We start from the raw sequence: 20,549 nt of genomic DNA on the forward strand, positions 1-20,549 counted from the left end.
GGGCCGCGGGACAGCCTGCGGGCTGGAGGCCCCCGGCGGCCGCGCGGGTGGCGGGAAGGAGGAAGTTTCAAAGCCGAGCGGCCTGGTGGCCGCTGCTCGGCGAGATGAAGCTGCACTGCGACGTGGAGGTGACCCCCCGCCACTTGCCGGCCTTGGGGCTGAGGAACCGGGGCAAGGGCGTCCGAGCTGTGCTGAGCCTGTGTCAGCAGACACCGCGGAGCCAGCCGCGCCCCCGGGCTGGGGGCGAGCCGGGCGGCCCGCCGCGCGCCTGCCTGCTCATCTCCACCCTGAAGGACAAGCGCGGGACGCGCTACGAGGTGCGCCGAGCGGGGGTCCTGCAGGGGTCCCGTGGCGGGCGAGCCTCCGGCCTCGCGCCGCGCTGTGCCCGGGGCTGCAGCCGGCCTCGGGGTTCCTGAGCTGTGGCGGAGCTCCGACCCGAAGGAGTGTTCCAGAGAGCGCTGTTTGCGCTGTGGTGCTCGCTCTGCCACTCTGAATTCACGGCTCTGCTGTTTACCTGGAGGCAGGAGCTCCGCCCTGTTGAAGCCTCTGAAGTTTCCAAGGCGGGCAGCGATTGTAAATGAAGCAGCTGTCCAGTTTGGGAGTATATTGAAATAACTGCACTTGAGTTCAGTAAATTCTGTTTCTTGGCGCCCCTGAACTGACAGCGTGCTATTTATTACTACGTACCAACCGCGCCCTTTCCAAGCTTCTGAAATTCCAAACTGCGGGGCAGCAGGTTCAGTTTCATGCAGCTGTCCATTTGGGGGGTACAGTAGCATAACTGCACTGCATTCAGTAAATTCCGTTTCTCTTACAGTATTCTCTCCTAATTTTTTGCTTTTTTAAACAGGAGCTCTTAAGAAATGACTTGCAAGGTCAATAGGCCAGATAGATAGAATGGTAAAGCAGTAATGTATCAGGCTGCACCTTGATATTTTTATTAAATTTACTGGTTACCACATCCCACTTATTCCCCCTCAAACGTTTGATGTGAATTTTGAGATCCAGAGTGGATTTTTTTGTTTGTTTTGCTTTTTAAGGTCTTCACCATAGAGCAAGTACACTCTTTGAAGAGGAGTGAGAGAGAGAGCGAGACTGTGAGGGACAGTGAGCAATCACACCCCCCTCCAAGGAGAATGGACACGTACCACCAGTCCCTTCATTTTCCTGGGATTTTGGGAACACACAAACATGTGACTGGCATGACTTTCAAGCCACCAGATCTGGGACTCAAACCCGGAGGGACCCTGTCAAAGTCTAATACCTTAACCACTGTGCCACCTGCTGGCCCAGGTTCAGAGTATTTTCATTTCTGTGGAGCAGTAGGAAACTCTAGGGCCTTTTTTTAACACTGTTTTTGTTATTATTATTTTTCAGTTTGACTCGAGAGAGAGACAAAGCAAACCGACAGGACCAGGGCTTGAACCTCAGTCAGCCATGTTGGAAGCCAGCACCTCTTTTTTTACACCCTCTATTCTTCCTGTCTCATGACTTCAGTTACCATACATCTATGACTCCTATACTAACTCAGTCTTAGCTTCCACAACTGGACCTACTCCCTGCTTGAAATCTTCACTTGGATGTATTGCAGCACTTTAGTTTCACAATGTATAGAAATTAATTTTCCTTGCCACTCCCCAAACCAGCCCTTCGGATTCAGAAATCCTTGATTCTCCATGTCCAGTATATTAGTTAGTTTTTTCAATTCTGCCTCCTAAGTATCTCAAATTTGTGTATGTCCTTTATCCCAGCTGTCTTTTTTTTTTTTTTTTTTTTGAGAGAGAGAGATTTTTGCTATAGGGTGCATGCGCTCACCAGAGAGACAGAAAACGAGAACTCCCCACCCGGGGGAATGGCCACACTACAATCCCTTCTCCATTCTCCTCTCACAATTTTGGGCATGCATGCACAAGTGCCCAGTGTGAGTTTTAAGCCACTGGATCTGGAACTTGAACTGTGGTCGACTACTTGGAAATCCAGCGACATAACCGTTTCATCACCTGCTGGTCTCCAATCCCAGCTATCTTCTGAACTACCACCATTCCTTTTCTGGCTAGCCTTAGGAATTTCCCTACTTGGACCTTTGTCCTTCCCATATCTCATCCTCTCCTTTCCTAGAATTTATGCTTTACATTTTAGTTAAAGGGATTTGATTTTTATTATTTTACTTTATTTAGGTTTTGCTATAGAACTCATGTGCTCTCTGGAGGGAGATTGGGAGGTAGGTGAGAAATCACCTCCAGGAGGGATGGCCACATATCATTCCCTTCTGTATTCTCCTCTTGGGAGTTGGGGCACACATGTACACACCCCTCTTGATTCTAAAGCTGCCAGGTCCAGGACTCAAACCATAGAGTTGGTCATGTGAAAGCCAGCACCCTAACCTCCATGTCACCTGCTGGCTCTAATTAATGGAACTTAAAAAAAAAAGAAAAGATTTTTGCTATAGGATGCGTACTCTCGTCGGACGGAGAGTAAGAAATCACTCCCGGGAGGCGGGGGGGCGACTCTGCAATCCCTTCTCTTCCCAAAATCTTGAGCATGGACACACTGCATTCAGCTTGAGCTTCAGTCCCCTAGGCCAGGACTCAAACAGCATGATCATGCGAGAGTCCAGTGCCCCAACCGCTATGTTGACCCCTGAAGGAACTTTTAATACATGCATATCTAATCATGTTTCCTACCTTAAAATCCTTTGGTACATTTCATTGCTCCTAGGATAAAAACTGAAATTAATATGGGTTATAAAATCTTTCACCATCTAATCTGTTTACTCTTCATACTCACCTGCAAAGTCTGTCTTGTTTTCATGGCTTCACACACATTCCTTTTTATTTTTTATTTTTTGGCAATAGGGTGTGTGTGCTTGCCCAAGAGAGACAGAGGGAAAGTGAGGAATCACTCCCCAGTCCCTTCTGCATTCTCTCTGAATCTTGGGCACCATGCCCTGACTTTTTTAGGCCACCAGATTCAGGACTTGAACCACAGAGTTGGTCACCAGCCCTTCAACCACCACATTGCCTGCTGGCTGGCACGTGGTTTTTTTTTTTGTTTGTTTTGTTTTTGTTTTTTACTGGAATGCTATCCTCTTCATCTCTCCTCAGTTTTTGTTTGTTTGTTTGTTTGTTTTTATGGGGTTGTCAGGAAAGTCATGACTTTCTAATGACCTAATAGTTTGCTGGCTAGCCCAATCTCTCCTCAGTGTGTTCACTTGCCCAACATCTCCCAAACCTTCAGTTTTCACTTCTAAGGTTACCTTAATACTCTTAGACCAAATAAGATTTTCATGCTATGAAAGGTCATTGCAGGAGCCCACTGGTGTTTTAGTGATTAAGGCAGCTGGATTCCACATGGCCAGTTGAGAAGGTCAAATCCCAGACCAGCAGCTTGAAAAAAACACAGGTGTATGTACATGTGTGCCTAATATTTTTTTTTTTAATTTTTGCATGCGGACACCAGTGCTGCACCATTCTCTCCGCCACCTTCACCGTAGCCCTATGCCTAAAATCTTGAGAGGAGAATGAAGGAGAAGGGATTGCAACATGGCTATCTTCCTTGGGTGGTACTTCATCTCTCTGCAGTGAGCACACACACCTGATATATTTTTAAGAAGTTATTGCAGCCTGCACCACCCTTGTCTTAATAATTTCTCAAGTTTGTATTTCTTTGTTTAATAATTGTCTTTGGGACCAGCAGATGGAGTAGTAATTATGTCACTCGACTTCCACATGGCAGACTGGTTTGAGTCCCAGACCCAGTGGCTTGAAAATCACACTGGGAGCATGTGTGTTTGTGCCCAAGATCCCTAAAGAAAGGATTTCAGGGTGACTATCTCCCCTGGGGGGGTGATTTCTCATTTGCCCTTTCATTATCTCTGTTTCTTTCTCTGGTGAGTACATGCACCCTGATATAAAAACCTCTGAAAAAAAAAAGTCTCATTAGATTGTTAGCTTTCTAAGTGTAGTTACCATGTCAGTTTTATTCACTCCTCTGTCCTAAGCCCCTATCATAGTAAGTGATACATGGTGGCCTTTCAGTAAATAGTTGTTGAAGTCTAAAGCAGAAGCAGCATCAGTCATTAAAATTTTTGAGCATTGGGCCAGCCAGTGGCATGATGGTTAAGCCTGCTGGATATTACATGACCAACTGCAGTTTGAGACCCAGACCTACAGGCTTGAAAACGCCAGGAGTTTGTGCGTTTCTGCCCAAAACCCCAAGGGGACAAGTGAGGAGGGATTGCAGTGTGGCCATCCCCTGCCCCACTCTTCCTGGGTGTGCTTTCTCACATTCCCTCCCTCTCTCTAGTAAATGCACATTCTATAGCAAATTAAGAAAGGAAGGAGGGAAGAAAGAAAAGTTCATGTTGAGCATCTATTGTGTGTCTGTCACTATCCTAGCTCTGTGGATATAATAATAAAAGAGAGAAGATTTCCACTTGTGGAGTTTATATGAAATCTAGTGGAAGGCATGCCTCCCCCAAACAAATGAACTGAGGTTATTAATGCAAGTAGCTACTACTGACAGCTGTTACTGTAGGTAGTTAGAGTGGGAGAAAAACAACACATCAACAACAAACTGTTAAACACTCGGACTTCCAGTCTGAAAGCCAAACTAATGCCTGGTAGAGTGACTGGTACATAGAATTTGTAATAAATGTTATTGAGTAACAACAGCAAGTTTTGTCCTTTTTTCCCATTGATTTTATACAGCTAAAGGAGAATGTTGAGCAGTTCTTCACCAAATTTGTAGAAGAGGGGAAAGCCACTGTTCGGTTAAAGGAGCCTCCTGTGGATATCTGTCTCAGTAAGGTATGATATTAAAAATATCAATGGGGCCAGCTCATGGTGTGGTGGTGAAGGTGGCTGGATCCCACACAGCCGATCATGTGGTTTGAGTTGCAGAGCTTGTGACTTGAGAAACATGCTGGGCTCATGTACTTGCATGCGCAAAATCCTGAAAGGGAGAAGAGAAGAGGTATTGCCATGTGACCATTCACTGTGAGGGATGCTTTCTGTCTCTCTAGCAAGCGTGCATGCCCTTTGGCAAGAAATTAAAAAACAAAACAAAACAAAACAAAAAATCAGTAGTTAGTTGCTTGGTTGTACTTTCTTTAAAGAGCATCCTGATATCCCATATAGGGAGTAGGGACAGACTTCTAGAGGTGTAGTTGAAGAGGGGATGGCTTAAGAGACAGCTTCCCCAGTATGCTTGAAGTCTTCTGAAAGAGCAGTTATCCTTAGTAAAGTTCCCAGGATGGGATGAAAATTGGATTCGCCTCTGCGCCCAAGATGGAGCCTTAGGGTGTTCTTAAACTGAACCTCTGTCAGGCAGGAAGCACAGGTCTACATTTTATCAGCTAAATCACAGCTCATGAATACAAACTTTGGTTTAAAAAAGGGGGCTAAAATGCAATTAGAACCATATAATTTTGTATTTTATATACTGTAACCAATTTTTTTTTTTTTGAGAGGTTTTTACTGTAGGGTGCATGCGCTCGCCAGAAAGGCAGAGAGAGACAGAGAGACAGAAAGCGAGAAATAACCCCCCAGGGGGGATGGCCACACCACAATCCCTTCTCCTCCATTCTCCTGTTGGGATCTTGGGCATGCATGCACATGTACCCGGTGTGATTGTAAACCACCGTGTCTGGGACTCGAGCTGCAGTTGACTACATAGGAGTCGGGGGACATAGCCATTAAGCTAACTGCTGGTCCCAACTGTAACCAATTTTTAAAATAACATTCAAATAAAATTTTTCTTTGCCCCATCTTCCTTTGTTTCTTTTTTTCCCTTCCTAAAGGATATTAATAGTATCTTATTCAACCTTATATTATCCGAAACTCTAAAATGCTTTGCAAACATTTGAAGTTTAGTAACTATTTAAGGCATTTGAACTGAATGGGATCGTATTGTCCTACCTTATTGTTGTGATTTTTCATTGATCTTCAGCATATCCTTCTAAGAACTTCTTATTCTTTTTTCTCTTTTGAGAAAGTTATGCTATAGTTTTCATGGACTTGCTAGAGACAAAGAGACAGAGACACAAAGCAAGAAATCACCCCCCAATGGGGGGTGGCCATGCCACAATCCCTTCTCTTCCGTCCTCATTTCTGGATTTTGGGCACACACACATGCACACCTGGCATGAGTTTCAAACTGCTGCATCCAGGACTTGAACCTGGTTGGCCAGGTGAGAGTCCAGGACTTTAACCACTACGCCACATGCCAGCCCCCTAACTTCTTTCTATCCTAAACCAAGCTAATGTCTTAATGATTGAAGAAATAAAAAATAATGGGACCAGCGTAATGGCTATGTCACTGGACTCCCATGTAATCAACCATGGTTCGAGTCCCGGACCTGGTGGCTTAAATTCACGCTAGGTGCTTGTGTGTGTATGCCCAAGATCCCGAGAGGAGAGTGGAGGAGAAGGTATTGTGATGTGGCCATCCCCCCTGGGGGGTGATTTCTTGCTTTCTATCTCTGTGTCTTTCTGATAAGTGCATGTGCCCTATAGTAAAAACCTCTCCAAAAAAAAACAAATAAATAAAATAGACTCATTTCTGGAAAGGCAAGGCTGAATCCATTATTTTCACTTCTTACTATCCCTTTTGATCTTTACTTTGATTGGTTTATTGAAAACTCACAAATCAGTGATTTCCTTCCTGTTTGACAGTCAAATTGTCACTATTTCCCATCTTTGGGGAGTCTATAGGATTTGACACCAGTGACCACCCTTTTGTTAATAAAACTCTTTATTGGCATCTGTGATAGGACGCTACCTTGGTTTCCTTTCAGTTTTCTCAGCAACTCCTGTGTATCTCATCTAGTAACATTTTTCTTTCTTTCCTTTTCTCCCTCCCTCACCCTACAAGAGGGTACATACAGGGACAGAGATGGAGGGACACATGGTCACACTGCAGGCCTTCTCCATTTCTCTACCCCTTCTGGATTTTGAGTACACACACACATGGCCTGGTGTGTTTCTCAAGCCACCAGATCCAGGACTTGAACTGCATAGTCAGCTGTGTGGGATCTGGTTCTTTTAACCACCAGACCCCATAGCCAACTCCCTGGCAATTTTGTTGTTGTTGTTGTTCCCAAATAAAGGCTTTATTTTCTTTTTCTATAGTTTCTTCCCCCCCCCCTTTCTCTCTCCCTCTCTCTTTGTCCCTTTCTGGCCAAATTAAAAATAACTAAATAAATAAAGTTAAATAAAATAATCCTTTTAAAAAAAGTTTTATTGCTAGAAGGTACATGTGCTTGACAGAAAGCATCCTCCAATGGGGTTAAGTCATGCCACAATCCTTTTTTCTCTGCCCCATCAGGATTTGGGGTATGCATGCATGCACATGTACCAATCCTAGGTCTGAGATTCTGGCTGCCATCAGCCACATGTGTATGTTTCTTGGAATTTCCCAGCCAGGTTCTGACTCCTGAGACAAGTAGGCCTGATTCTTTTTTTTTTTTAAGTTATTTATTTAATTCCATTTGTTATTATTATATTTAATCAGGGAGAGAGAAAGGGAAAGTGAGAAAACAAGGTTCCAGGTCCGGGAATCAAGCCATAGCTGACCACTAGGAGTCCAGCGTCTTAACCACCACACCACTGCCGGTCCCTGCAAAGACTTTATTTCAATCCTCTTCCTGTTCTATACCAGACCTGCCTTCTATTCCCACAGCTCAGCTGTAATTGTGGGTGACTCCCAAGACTGTAAGCCCCTGCTGTACCTAGGTGACCCACATCTCCAGACTTTTGCCACTCGTGTTTATTCTGTCCACTGCTGCCAAAATAATAATGTATTCCTTTTTCTGTGTGTGGAGAAGTTTTTGCTATAGAGCACATGCACTTGCCAGAAAAACAGAAACAAAGAGACAGAAAGCAAGAAATCACCCTCCAGGGGGGATGGCCACACCACAATCTCTTCTCCTCCATTCTCCTCTTGGAATCTTGGGCAAGCATGCACACATGCCTGGTGTGAGTGTGAGCCACCGGGTCTAGGACTTGAACCGCGATCGACTACATGGGAGTCCAGCAACGTAGCCATTATACCACCTGCTGGTCCCGTCAACTCTAGTCTTTACAAATGGTATCCTGGGCATTTAATGTACCCAGCATTGGCCTGTCTCAGAAGGAGTAGAGGTCTAAGTCTGTTCATCTTTGACAGAAATCTTAAATGGAATTTTATTTTTTAATTTTTTTAGAGGTTTTAAAAGCCATAGGGGGACCTAGTGGGTAGCGTGGTGGTTAAGGGTGCTGGACCCCCATGGAGCCGACCACAGTTCAAATCCCGGACCTGGTGACTTTCTCACTTCTCTCTCTCTCTCTCTCTCTCTCTCTCTCTCTCTCTTTCTCTTTGTCCCTCTCTGGTCAAATTTTTAAAAAAACAATAAATAAATGGATAAATAAAGTTAAATAAAATAATTTTTTTTTTGAAGTCATAGGGTACATGCATTTGCTGGGAGAGACAGAGACAGTGACAGGAAAAGTGAAAAATCACCCTCCTGGGGCAGTGACCATGCCACAATCCTTTCACCATTCTCCTGGGATTTGGGGCATGCATGCACATACACCTGGTGTGATTTTAAAGCCACCAGGTCCACAACTTAAACCACATTTGGCCATGTCAGAGTCTAGCTCCACGCCACCTGTTGTCCCCCTTAAATGAAAATTTAACATATTCCTATCTTATTTAATACTCTTATGATTTCCCCTTTGAACAGTTTTGTTTTTAGTTTGATAATTGGACATATGCACTCTCCGGAAAGAGAGAAATCACCCCCAAGAGGGAATGGGCACATTGCAATCCCATCTCCTCTTGGGATTTTGAGCATGCACATACGTGAGCCCATTGTAATTTTCAAGCTTCTTAGCCCAGGACTGAAACCACAAAGACAGTCGTGTGGGATCCAGCTGCCTTAACCTCCAGACCGCCTGCTGGCCAAATAGTTTTATTTAAAATATGTCAGCATTTCCTCTCTCTCTCTCTCTCTCTCTCTCTCTCTCTCTCTCCCCCCCCTCTCTCTCTCCCCCCTCCCTCTCGCATCAAAATTTTAAATAAATAAATAAAGTTAAATAAAATAATTCTTTTCTTTTTGGAGAGGTTTTTGCTATAGGGCACGTTCACTTACCAGAAAGACAGAGAGACAGAGACACAGAAAGCAAAACAATCACCCCTCAGGGGGAAAGGTCTCACCACAATCTCTTCTCCTCCATTCTCTTCTCAGGATCTTGGGCACACATGCACACGCGCCCAGTGTGAGTTTAAGCCACAAGGTCCGGGACTCAAACCACGGTCAACTATATGGAAGTCCAGCGACATAGCCATTACACCAACTGCTGATCCCCCTAAGATAACTCTTTTTTTTGTTTGTTTTTGGAGAGGTTTTTGCTATAGGGCACGTGCGCTCGCCAGAAAGACAGAGAGAGACAGAGAGATAGAAAGCGAGAAATCACCCCCCGGGGGGATGGCCATGCTGCAATCCCTTCTACCTTGGGGATCTTGAGCATGCACACACACGTGCCCAGCGTGAGTTTAAGCCACTGGGTCTAGGACGCAAACTGCGGTTGGCTACATGGGAGTCCAGTGACATAGCCATTACACTAACTGCTGATCCCCCCTAAGATAACTCTTAAAAAAGTGTCAGCATAATTTTTAAGACTTGTAAAGTTAAAACTTAGTGAAACTAGAATGCTAAAAAAAATATTTTTTACAGTTAATTTCAATAAATGATTTATCACTTTCATATGTAACTATAGAATTTATTATGAAAAGAACTAGCGTGTATATGGTATCTAAAATGATATTTGTAACTTACAATTTATTTTTGTTTGTTCAGGCCAACTCTGGAAGTTTAAAGGGTTTTCTTTCAGCTGTAAGACTGGCTCATAGAGGTTGTGATGTTGATGTACCACTTTCAACGCTCACACCAGTGAAGACGTCAGAATTTGAAAAATTTAAAACTAAAATGGTTATTACATCCAAAAAGGACTATCCTCTAAGCAAAAACTTTCCACATTCTCTGGAACAGCTTCAAACTTCTTACTGTGGACTTGTCCGGGTTGATATGCGTATGCTTTGCTTAAAAAACCTTAGGAAGTTAGACTTGAGTCACAACCATATAAAAAAGCTTCCTGCCACAATTGGAGACCTCATATACCTTCAGGATCTTAACCTGAACGACAATCACTTGGAGTCATTTAGTGTAGCCTTGTGTCAGTCTACACTCCAGAAATCACTCCGGAGTTTGGATCTCAGCAAGAACAAAATCAAGGCACTCCCTGTACAATTTTGTCAGCTCCGAGAACTTACAGATTTAAAACTTGATGATAATGAATTGATTCGATTTCCTTGCAAGATGGGACAACTAACAAACCTTCGTTTTTTGTCAGCTGCTCGAAATAAGCTTCCATTTTTGCCTAGTGAGTTTAAAAATTTATCCCTTGAGTACTTGGATCTTTTTGGAAATACTTTTGAACAACCAAAAGTCCTTCCAGTTGTAATGCTGCAAATGCCATTAACTTTATTGGAATCTTCTGCACGCACCATACTGTATAATAGGTAAGACTTTGATAGTCATGAAATGTGGTACCTTTAATAGCATCCTAGTATTCTCATCAAACTCAATAGTAATAGTCAAACTGTAATAAATATGGTACACAGTGTGATCCTTGCTACAATGGCCTTTTTGCTGCTCCTTAACTCTGAATGATTTTCCTTGGGTTCGCTCCTGTGGCCTAGTAGTTAAAGGAGCCAGGTCCTACTTGGTCAACTCTGCTGCTCAAATCTCGTACCAGTGGCTTAGAAAACACAATAGAGGCCAGCAGGTGGCATGGTGGTTAAAGCACTGGACTCCCATATGGCTGATTACAGTTCAAGTCCCAGACCTGGGGCTTGAAACTTACACCAGACACATGCCCAAAATCCCAAGAGGAGAATGGAGGAGAAGGGATTGTGGCATGGCCATCCCCTTTGGGGATCATTTCTTTCTCTCTCTGACACACACTCTATGGGGGAAAAAAATGCTGAATGCATACCCATACGTGCCCCAAATCCTGACAGGATAGAGAAAGGGGAAGAGAGACAGGATTGACCATGTCCTATTAGGGGGTACTTTCACCCTTTCTCTGGTAGGTTCAGGTATGATTGTGAATTTAAGGGAAGTCTAAGTAGTGTCTTTTGGCAATGAATTGCTCCCAAGGCTTTTGTTCTTCTGAGATAGATATTATATTTGTACTTAGTTGAATTTGAAAGTTGTATCAAAATGTAAAGTATAGTAATGGTGTTTGATGATTTGAAAACCTACACATTGGCTAAATGATTGAAGTCCAAGATGGAAAAGTGCAGAGTTGGAAGAAAAAATTAGATGGGGGACCAGTAGTTAGCGTAATGGCTATGTCACTGGACTCCCATGTAACTGACCGTGGTTCGCCTCCTGGACCCAGTGGCTTAAACTCACACCAGGCGCGTGTGCTTGCGTGTCCAAGATCCAGAAGAGAATGGAGGAGAAAGGATTGTGGCGTGGCCATCCCTCCTGGGGGATGATTTCTCACTTTCTGTCTCTCTGTCTCTCTGGTGAGTGCACGCACCCTATAGCAAAAACATCTCCAAAAAAAAAAAAAAAATAGATGGATGATCAAAATGTGGTACAATAGACAAGGCATGGGCTAGCCAGTGGCATTGTAGTTAAAGCAGCAGGATCTCACGTGGTCAACTCTGTAGTTCAAGTCCCATACTCAGTGGCTTGAAAAACACACCAGGTAGGTGTATGTGCATGCCCTGAAAGGATGGAGAAATGGAAGAGAAGGGATTGTGGCATGACCATTGTGTGTGTGTGTGTGTGGGGGGGTGCTTTCTCTCTTTCTCTGTGTGTGTCTTCCCCTGGCAAGCATATGTGCCCTCTGGCAAATCAAAAAGAATAAATAATAGGTAAGGCACAATTCAGAAAAAATTTTTAGTGGTAAAAGAGCATTATATTAGATTGTCAGGAAAGTAATGATGCTTTTTTTTTTGGAGGGATGTTTTGCTATAAGGCATATATGCTCGACAGAGAGACTGAGCTAGAGAGCAAGAAATCACCTTCCCCCCAGGGGGGGACGGCCATGCTGCAATCCTTTCTCCATTCTCCTCTTGAGATTTCAGTCACACACTCACAAGCTCCCAGTGTGAGTTTCAAGCTGCCGGGTTCAGAACTCGAACCTCAGTCAGCTATGTGGGAGTCCAGTGCCTTAACTACCACGCCACCTGCTGGCCCCAGTCTTGATCATTTTTACATGGAAAAACATGTCATGACTTTTCCAATGGCCCAATATTATTATTTTTAAACTTGACCTCTATTAATATAATTTTGCATGTCTTTAGCCTTGTTTTTATTTTAGAGAAAGTTTTCCTATAGGGCATATCCACTTGCCGGAGTGACAGAGACAGAAAGCGAGAAATCACCCCCCCACACACACCCAGTGGGGATGGCCACACCGCAATTCCTTCTCCTTAATTCTCCTCCTGGGATCCTGGGCATGCACATGCACCTGGGATGAGTTTTAAGCCACTGGATCCAGGACTCTAACCACGGTTGACTACGTGGTTGTCTAGCCACGTAACCATTATGCCATCTGCTGGTCCTTAGCCCATTCGTTAAAATATATATGTATATGTCAAGATCTAAAGTGGTAACAGTGATACTTATTATCCAGTTGTTGATAAATGGTTACAAACATAAAGTTAGGGTTTCTTAGGAAAATATGTAGAAATTTTAGTTGTTAGAAAGTAACAATTTTTAAGTGATATCTGTTTTCTCAGCTTTTAATCAAGTAGCCTGAGGCAACTAAGTAACTCTTCTTGGGAGAATTTTATAAAGCTGCTACTTACAAGCAACAAATTAATACACCTTTTGTATGAAAAATTACAAGTAAGGCCAATCGTAGTTCTCCTACCAAAGGTAATCACTATTTTTTTTTTGTTTGATATGTATCTTCTCAGACTTTTCTAATAGTGTTTTTAACTCTAGCTTAAGTTATAAAAGTAGGTTTACTTATTTATTGGACAATATGTGAATGCATATAATTTGCTAGCCTAGGCTAGGTGCAAGAGAAACAACAAAAAAACAAGTGGGAGACTAAGTGACTGGGGCATAGTTTTGTTTAGTGGTGAGGAGTTGGGCAGTGGGCAGGCAATCTCCTGTTTCTTAGTGTCTTGATGATACTTAGTTTGACTTGATTTTAATTGCATTGAGTATGATTGAAGGGTGTTTAAGTAAGAGTACAAGATGGTTTAATTAAGCAAGGCAATGTTAGCTTACTTGCTCAGCAAGGAGAGAAAAATTAATGTATAAAACATGTATTTTAAATTTGTTTTACACCAGTTTAAAATTCCCTTTTGAACAATTGATGCCTAGGAGAGTATACATAATAGACATATTTTATTTATTTTTTTCCTTAAAGTTTTGCTATAGGGTGTGTGCACTTGCTGGAGAGAGTCAGAGAGTAGGAGTTAGAAAATATTCCCCACAGGTAATGGCCACACCACAATCCCTTCTCTTCCACGCTCCTCGTCAGATTTTTGGGCACACATGCATGCACATGCATGGCCTCAGCATAATTTTCAAGCCACCAAGTCCAGGACTCAAACCACTGTCAGCCATGTGGCAGTCCACCACCATAACCACTAACTGATCTCCTGGTCCCAAGTACAAATTTATATATGAAATATGTGGTCTTACATGATTGCAAATACTTGGTATAGTGAATACTAAGGCGGGAGAGACAAAGACTGAGAAAGGATTCTTGAGACTCACACAGACTGAGAAAGGTAATTCCTTGCTCTGGACAGCTGGCCTAAAATAGGAGTGGTCATTAAACAGGTTGTTAGGTGACTAGTGGCCGTATAGCCTCGGTTCACAATATGTCACATGATGTTTCTTAGTGTATTTTCTCCATGCTTAGCAGGTGGAAGGATGCAGCAGTCTACTGAATCACTTAAGTAATGAAGTAATTTAATTTTTCCATCATTACAATTCAGTGTCCTAATAACTGATGTCCTAATACATGCAATTCCTAATCTAGTAACAAATTATAAAATATTTTTAAACCATTTTTTTTCTCTATAGGATTCCATATGGTTCTCATATCCTTCCTTTCCATCTTTGCCAAGACTTGGATACTGCAAAAACCTGCGTTTGTGGAAGATTCTGTCTCAGTTCTTTCATTCAGGAAACTACTACCATGAACCTACACTCTGTTGCTCACACTGTGGTCTTAGTAGATAACATGGGTGGCACTGAAGCAGCTATTATCACTTATTTCTGTTCTCTCGCCTGTTACGTAAATTCCTCTGATACATTAAAGTGATGGGTGTTACCCCAAATGGAAATTTCATTTAGTTACAGATCAGTTTGGGATTTATTTATGATTAACAAAGGCAATTTGGAGAAAGACAAGTTTTTGTATAAATGTTTGAAACGAAGAATATGTGTTATTCTAACATCTTAAGTTATTGGACTCTAAAACTTTACTGCCATTAAAAGCAAATTTGATTTTATTGTGGAGTCAACCTTTTATCAGTTTATTGAACTTGTGTTGATTATAGCATAAAGTTTTCAGGATGCCCTACAGGGTTGTCTTTAATGTAAAGTAGATACTGATCTCGATCACTTTGGATATAAGAATTTTCTTACCAGCTTCCTTTTTCCATTTCAATTAAATTGAGCTTTTATGTGTGGAAAATAGACCTTGGAGAACTAACATGTTCTAAATTACAGTGAAGACTTGTTTAGTATGAAACTATTAATATATGGGGCCAGTGGCATAAGGGTTAAGGTAGCTGGATCCCATATCACTGTGTGCTTCAAGTTCTGGACCTGGTGACTTAAACACATTGGGCACATACATGCCCAAAATCCTGAGGGGGAAGATAAGGGATTGCAGCATGGCTATACCCCTTGGGTGGTGCTTTCTCACTTTCCTCTTTCTCTCTCCCTCCTTTCTTCCCTCCCTTCCTCCAGCAACAGTGTATCCCCTATACTAAATTAAACTTTTTAAACTTTAAATTGAAATTTAAAATGTATATGTAAGCATGCCACTTTTTGTGTTTCTCAGGTATATTATTCTACTTAGGGAATTTATAATAACTAGGCATAAAGTAGGAATTGCTTTGGGACAAACTGACTTCATCTTTTTAAGTTTGCTATGGGGTGCTGGGACCAGCAGTTAGCATAATGGCTATGTCGCTGGACTCCCACATAGTCGACTGCATTTCGAGCCCCAGACCCAGTGTCTTAAACTCACGCCAGGCGCGTGTGCGTGCGTGCCCAAGATCCCGAGAGAATGGAGGAGAAGGGATTGCGGCATGGCCATCCCCCTTGGGGTGTGATTTCCTGCTTGCTGTCTCTCTGTCTCTCTCTGTCTGGCGAGCACACGCGCCCTATAGCAAAAAACCTCTCCAAAAAAAAAGTTTGCTATGGGGTGCTTGTACTCACCAGGGAAAAACCGAGAAAGTGAGCAATCATCCCCACCATGTACTCACCAGGGAAAAACCGAGAAAGTGAGTTATCATCCCCACTGTGGGGTTGGGGCAGGAGGGATGGCCACATGGCAATCCCTTTTCCATTCTTCTCCTGAGGCTTTGGGAGTGTACCCATATGTGTATTTTTCAAGCCACCGGTCCCAGAATCAAACTGCACAAAAGGCAATGTGGGAGCCAGCTTCCTTAACCACTACACCATCAGCTGGCCCTAAGCTTTATGATACTCTTCACATAATGTTTGTTGTGTTTATTATTCTTGTCACTCAGTATGTTTTAAGTTTTTAACTTAAAATGTCGTAGCAATACACCAACTAAATTATGGTGATTTGAACTGGGACAGAAGAAATGGAAATGGAATCAGCTTGAAAGAATCATGGAAAATAGAATCAGTACTAGCTGTTCCATTCTATTTCCTGCTGCGCTACTTCAAATCTCCACTAGACCATTGCAGTGGCCTGGTAGCTGCTTTAGGGGAATGAAGGAGAAGAGAGAAAGTTTCTAGAGAAACCCCCTCTTCATTGTTAGCATAATATCATTGCTGTCTTAGGCTTGGGGGTGAGGTCTTTATAAACACTTTCTTACAAAATAACTACCTTCTTCCCTTGTCTTCCTAAAATGGTTCTCATTTGGGGCATTTCTTTTCCTTTTCTGAAAACTCAAACTATTCCTGAATAAATATCATTTTAGATATTAGAAAACTTTTGTTAAAATGTATTTATATATGATCTTCAAAATACAGTTTTGACTCAGGTGATGCTGAGATCGTAGTATAGGCATCAGTCCAGATGAGTAATTCTTTTGTTGAATATAAATTTGTACTGCTAGTGGTCAAATTCTTCCTGCAAAAAAATTCATTAAGTGAAACATATAATACAAACGTGCCTTAAACAAAAGAGCCACCATTTATCTGGTCTCTACTCTGTTCCAGGTGTTTTATATACAGTATTTTATTAATCCTCACATATCACCCTAAGGAAGATACATGAATCCTGATCAGAGATTTTTAAATTTATTCCGTGAGTGAGAGAGGTACAGCATCCCTAACAGGTTCTGACACCAAGTCCCACCATGGCCTTAGACAGCCTGGACCACGGGCACATGTATGTGTGTATCTGGCATACTCACGGGAGTCTCCAGATATGAACCAGTAACTTTCCCATGAGGGCATGCCTCAGTGAAGACTACATTTTACTACCGAGCCATAGTCCAGGCTCACAGATCAGAGATTTTCTTTAAACTGTTTTTTTTTTTCCCGCTTTATTGGCCAAAGGGTATGTGCATTGGCATGGGCATGAGTATGGTCACACCAGAATCTCTTCATCCTGTTGGGATTATTATTATTATTTTTTAAGAATTATTTAATTTCATTTGCTAATATTATTTTTAATTTGACCAAAGAAAGGGAAAGTGAGACAGCAAGCCACCAGGTCAGGATTTGAACTGTAGTTGGCCATGTGGAAGTCTAGCACCCTAAACACAATGCTACTTGCTGGGCCCCATCCTGTTGGTATTTTGGACATACAGCACATTGCACATTTGAACTGTGATCCATCATGTGGGTTCAGCCTTTAAGCCCAAGCTTTATACTACCTTCTCAAGGTAACCCACTTTTGGTTTTTAAAACCAAGAAGTCTATATAGTATTTTAGGATTTCCCACAATTATAACTGCTAAGGGATTGCCTAGAAGTATTACAATCACTGTTATTAATGTAGTTCTTTAAAAAGTGATGTATCTAAAAATCGACTTGTATATGTCTTATTTCTACATATTATTGTAGAAAAATATTTTTTCATCAGCAAGTGCAGCTATATTGAAACTAAGTCCTAACCATCTGTTACTCCTACACCCTAGCTTTTGCATTCTTCTCATTTAGTCATCTCCATGTATCATACAGTAGACTTAAGTTCACAAACAGAAATCAGAATTTGTCCTCTTATAACCTTTTTCCTAGTTTACTTTTTGATATTTAACTTATCTTTCATGAATTACTAGGCTCAATTCTTTACATTCTGAGTATCACCTTCTATTAGTTTTGTCCTAAGTGTTTACCTCCTCAACCCTCAGTTGTTCTAACATTTGAGTTACCTTCTAGACTTTGTCTTAAGAGGTCCAGTAAGAGGGGTCAGCAGGTGGCATGGTGGTTTAAGGCAGTGGATTCCCGCATGGCCAAGGGTGGTTTGAATCCTGGACTCAGCAACTTGAAAAATAATGCCAAGCCTACATGTGTGTATACATGCCTGCAGTCCTGAGAGAATGGAGAAGGGATTGTGGCATAGCCACCCCCCATTGGGGGTGATAGAGCTCCAATAAACAGTGTTTATCTTGGACTCATCTTGTCTTCACGATCTTTAGAACCTTTTAAGTTGGAAGTCAGATACATTTCTAATTAGCTCCATGTTGCTAGTAGCCCCTACTGGACAACACATTCATTATAGAGAGCTCTTAATTATGCCTCAACTTGTATCCTCCACCCCATTCATCATCTATACACAGGCGTACTTCATCATTACTTTTTTTTTTTTTTTTTTAAATGTCTCTTGTCACGACACATGCACTGGCCAGTGACAAAGGGGAAATGAGAAATGACCTCCCAGGGTAGAAAACCACACCATAGTCCATTTCCTCCAGGGATTTTGGGCATACAACCACATATTCCAGGAGTGATTTTCAAGCTGCCAAGTCTGGGACTGGAACTGTGGTCAGTCTTATGGAAGTCTAGCACCACAACCACAACGCCACCTCCTGGCCCCTTCGTTGCCTTTTTCACCATCTGATTGAGACCATCCCAGCTGCTCATCACTCATGATTATGAATTCACACAACACAACATGTATATTTGAAATTGACCAAAAGACAAAAAGTATTATTTTCCCCCTTTATATATGATTTATCCCTGTAACTTAGTTGTAAAGTTTGGGGTGGACTTCTGTGTTCTTTACACAGAATTCCAATAAAGAAGTGAGGCTCTTAGGGAACCAGCAGTTAGCGTAATGGCCATGTCGCTGGACTCCCACGTAGTCGACCGCGGTTCGTGTCCCGGACCCGGTGGCTTAAAACTCACGCCGGGCGCGTGTGCGTGCGTGCCCAAGATCCCGAGAGGAGAATGGAGGAGAAGGGATTGCAGCGTGACCATCCCCCCTGGCGGGTGATTTCTCGCTTTCTGTCTCTATGTCTCTCTCTGTCTGTCTGGCGAGCGCACGCGCCCTACAGTGAAAATCTCTCCAAAAAAAAAAAAAAGTGAGGCTCTTAGAAGCTAAAACTTAATTCACACCTAAAGAATTCATTTTTTTACCCCCTGAATTTAGAACCACACTAAACACTGCAATTCTAAGTCAAAAAACACAAAAGGTTTGATTAAGAATATCACCATTTATTTTTCTACAGGTAAATTTTCTGTATCTTCAGCATTTTCTGCTCAAAATTAAGAGAACAAAGCAATCTCAAAGTTTAGAACTGGATCACCTGGCCCTTTCTCTTCTTATCTCCCCCCAGTTCAAAATGTTTGCATCTTTTAATGGCCAGCATCCTCTTGGATCTGCAGTTCGGTTCAACACACTCAAGCCTTAGGACAATCTTCTTTGTGGTTTTAGCCTTCTTCCGGAAAATTGGCTTTGTCTGCCCACCATAGCCACTCTGCTTCCGGTCGTAGCGCCTCTTCCCTTGAGCATACAGGGAATCCTTGCCCTTCTTATACTGGGTCACTTTGTGAGGCTGATGCTTGCCACATTTCTTACAGAAAGTCCTTCGAGTTTTAGGTACATTGACCATCTTGGCAGTTGAGCTGTCTTCACGTTGAGAACTGTAGTAAAATATTTAAAATAAGGCAATGAACATTAAACAGCTTCAAATGTAAAAGCGTTTGGTAGAAAAATAGTATTACATAAATTAGTAAAGCATAAATCCATCAAGTACTCATTCTCATTATGAATAAATGCACATCCAGATGCACACCTTTGTTGACTGCTTAAATTACTGAAACATTTACAGAACAAGATTCACTAAAAAACAAGAGCAGTAATACTGGGAAGCTTAGTACAGTGATCCATACAAAGTGGGTTTCCTCAGGGCTTAATTTATTGTGGCTGCCCAAGAACTAAAGCGCAGTAGCGTTTACCGTATTTTCCTCGACAGAAAGAGAAGGTATTTTGTTTTCGATTCCCCGTCCAAGACCAACTCATTTTTTAGCTCTTTGGGTGTGGCTGGTGCAGTGTGCGACGTAGACTGCTACTGCTCCGGCTGGTCCCGTCCCTTCTCCGACCCACGTCGGTCGGTTTCACTTTCCCCCTCCGAAGCACCGGCACCCGTCAGCAGCCCGAGAGCTGACGTGTCCCTAACAAGACTGCGCGCCTTGCGGCCCAGTCGCCGCCATGCGTGAGCCCCGTTCCAAGGGAAGACGTCAGCCCCTAAGCTCAACCGAGCCAAGGAAGCAGGTCTCGCCTACTCTTCCCTACAAGGATGTACCCAACCCCAGATTCTGAGTAGCGGAGGCTCCTGCCGGAACCGCTACGACCCAATTCTTAGCTTACCGAGAAGTCGGCGTGCACGACCCTCGCCTCGCGCAGCTCGCGCCTAACAGGAAAGGGAGGAACGCAACGGAAGTAGGAACTGCACCTGAGCGACAGTATCGCGAGCCAATAGGCAGTCGAGGGTCGGGGGACCAAATGGGCGGCCGGCCGCCACGGCCAGGCACCTCCGGACGCGTCTGGGAAGCACCAATCAACGGCCTAAGGGGCGGGCCGGAGGGGTGTGGGCCAGAGGGCCGCGGCGTTCCGCCGGCCAGTCGCGGGTTGTCAGGACGGTGGTTGCCGGAGTGGGGCGAGGCTGCGTCGCTGGGTCTTGACGGTCCGGGGCCAGCGTCAGGATGAGAGCGCAGAGGACGCAGGGCTGTTGGAGGTGCAGGTAACCGAGCTGGGGTGCGGTGGGGCCGCGGCTGGGCTTGTTCCGGGACCCGTGGTGCTGAATGGAGAGGACCGAGGCAATGCCGAGCCGTGGCTCCTAGCGGCGGGGGGGGCGGCTGACGCCGGCCGC

At 43.3% G+C, this 20,549-nt stretch overlaps 2 protein-coding genes across 4 annotated transcripts; one reads left to right on the forward strand and one right to left on the reverse strand.

Moving 5' to 3' along the window:
- The first annotated feature begins 23 nt into the window (after positions 1-23).
- On the forward strand, positions 24-14,535 carry LRR1 (leucine rich repeat protein 1). 2 transcript variants are annotated; one of them, XM_006160492.3, is made up of 4 exons: positions 24-317; positions 4,710-4,808; positions 9,839-10,560; positions 14,105-14,535. In XM_006160492.3, the coding sequence occupies exons 1-4, from the start codon at positions 105-107 to the stop codon at positions 14,343-14,345; spliced, it is 1,275 nt and encodes a 424-aa protein (XP_006160554.1). In that variant the 5' UTR covers positions 24-104; the 3' UTR covers positions 14,346-14,535. The 2 variants fall into 2 exon arrangements, with proteins under 2 accessions (XP_006160554.1, XP_006160555.1); XM_006160493.3 differs by lacking the exon at positions 9,839-10,560 and having other exon boundaries at positions 14,105-14,263.
- A 4,335-nt stretch (positions 14,536-18,870) lies between these two features.
- On the reverse strand, positions 18,871-20,149 carry RPL36AL (ribosomal protein L36a like). Of its 2 annotated transcripts, none has more exons than XM_014592413.2 (2): positions 20,048-20,149; positions 18,871-19,320 (listed from the first exon to the last, which is right to left on the reverse strand). In XM_014592413.2, exon 2 carries the CDS (start codon positions 19,287-19,289, stop codon positions 18,969-18,971), a length of 321 nt encoding a protein of 106 aa, XP_014447899.1. In that variant the 5' UTR covers positions 19,290-19,320; positions 20,048-20,149; the 3' UTR covers positions 18,871-18,968. The 2 variants fall into 2 exon arrangements, with proteins under 2 accessions (XP_014447899.1, XP_014447898.1); XM_014592412.2 differs by lacking the exon at positions 20,048-20,149 and adding an exon at positions 19,636-19,794.
- Between the last annotated feature and the right edge of the window lie 400 nt (positions 20,150-20,549).

Source organism: Tupaia chinensis, unplaced genomic scaffold, assembly GCF_000334495.1.
Source record: "Tupaia chinensis unplaced genomic scaffold, TupChi_1.0 Scaffold000688_1, whole genome shotgun sequence".
Classification (NCBI taxonomy): domain Eukaryota; kingdom Metazoa; phylum Chordata; class Mammalia; order Scandentia; family Tupaiidae; genus Tupaia; species Tupaia belangeri.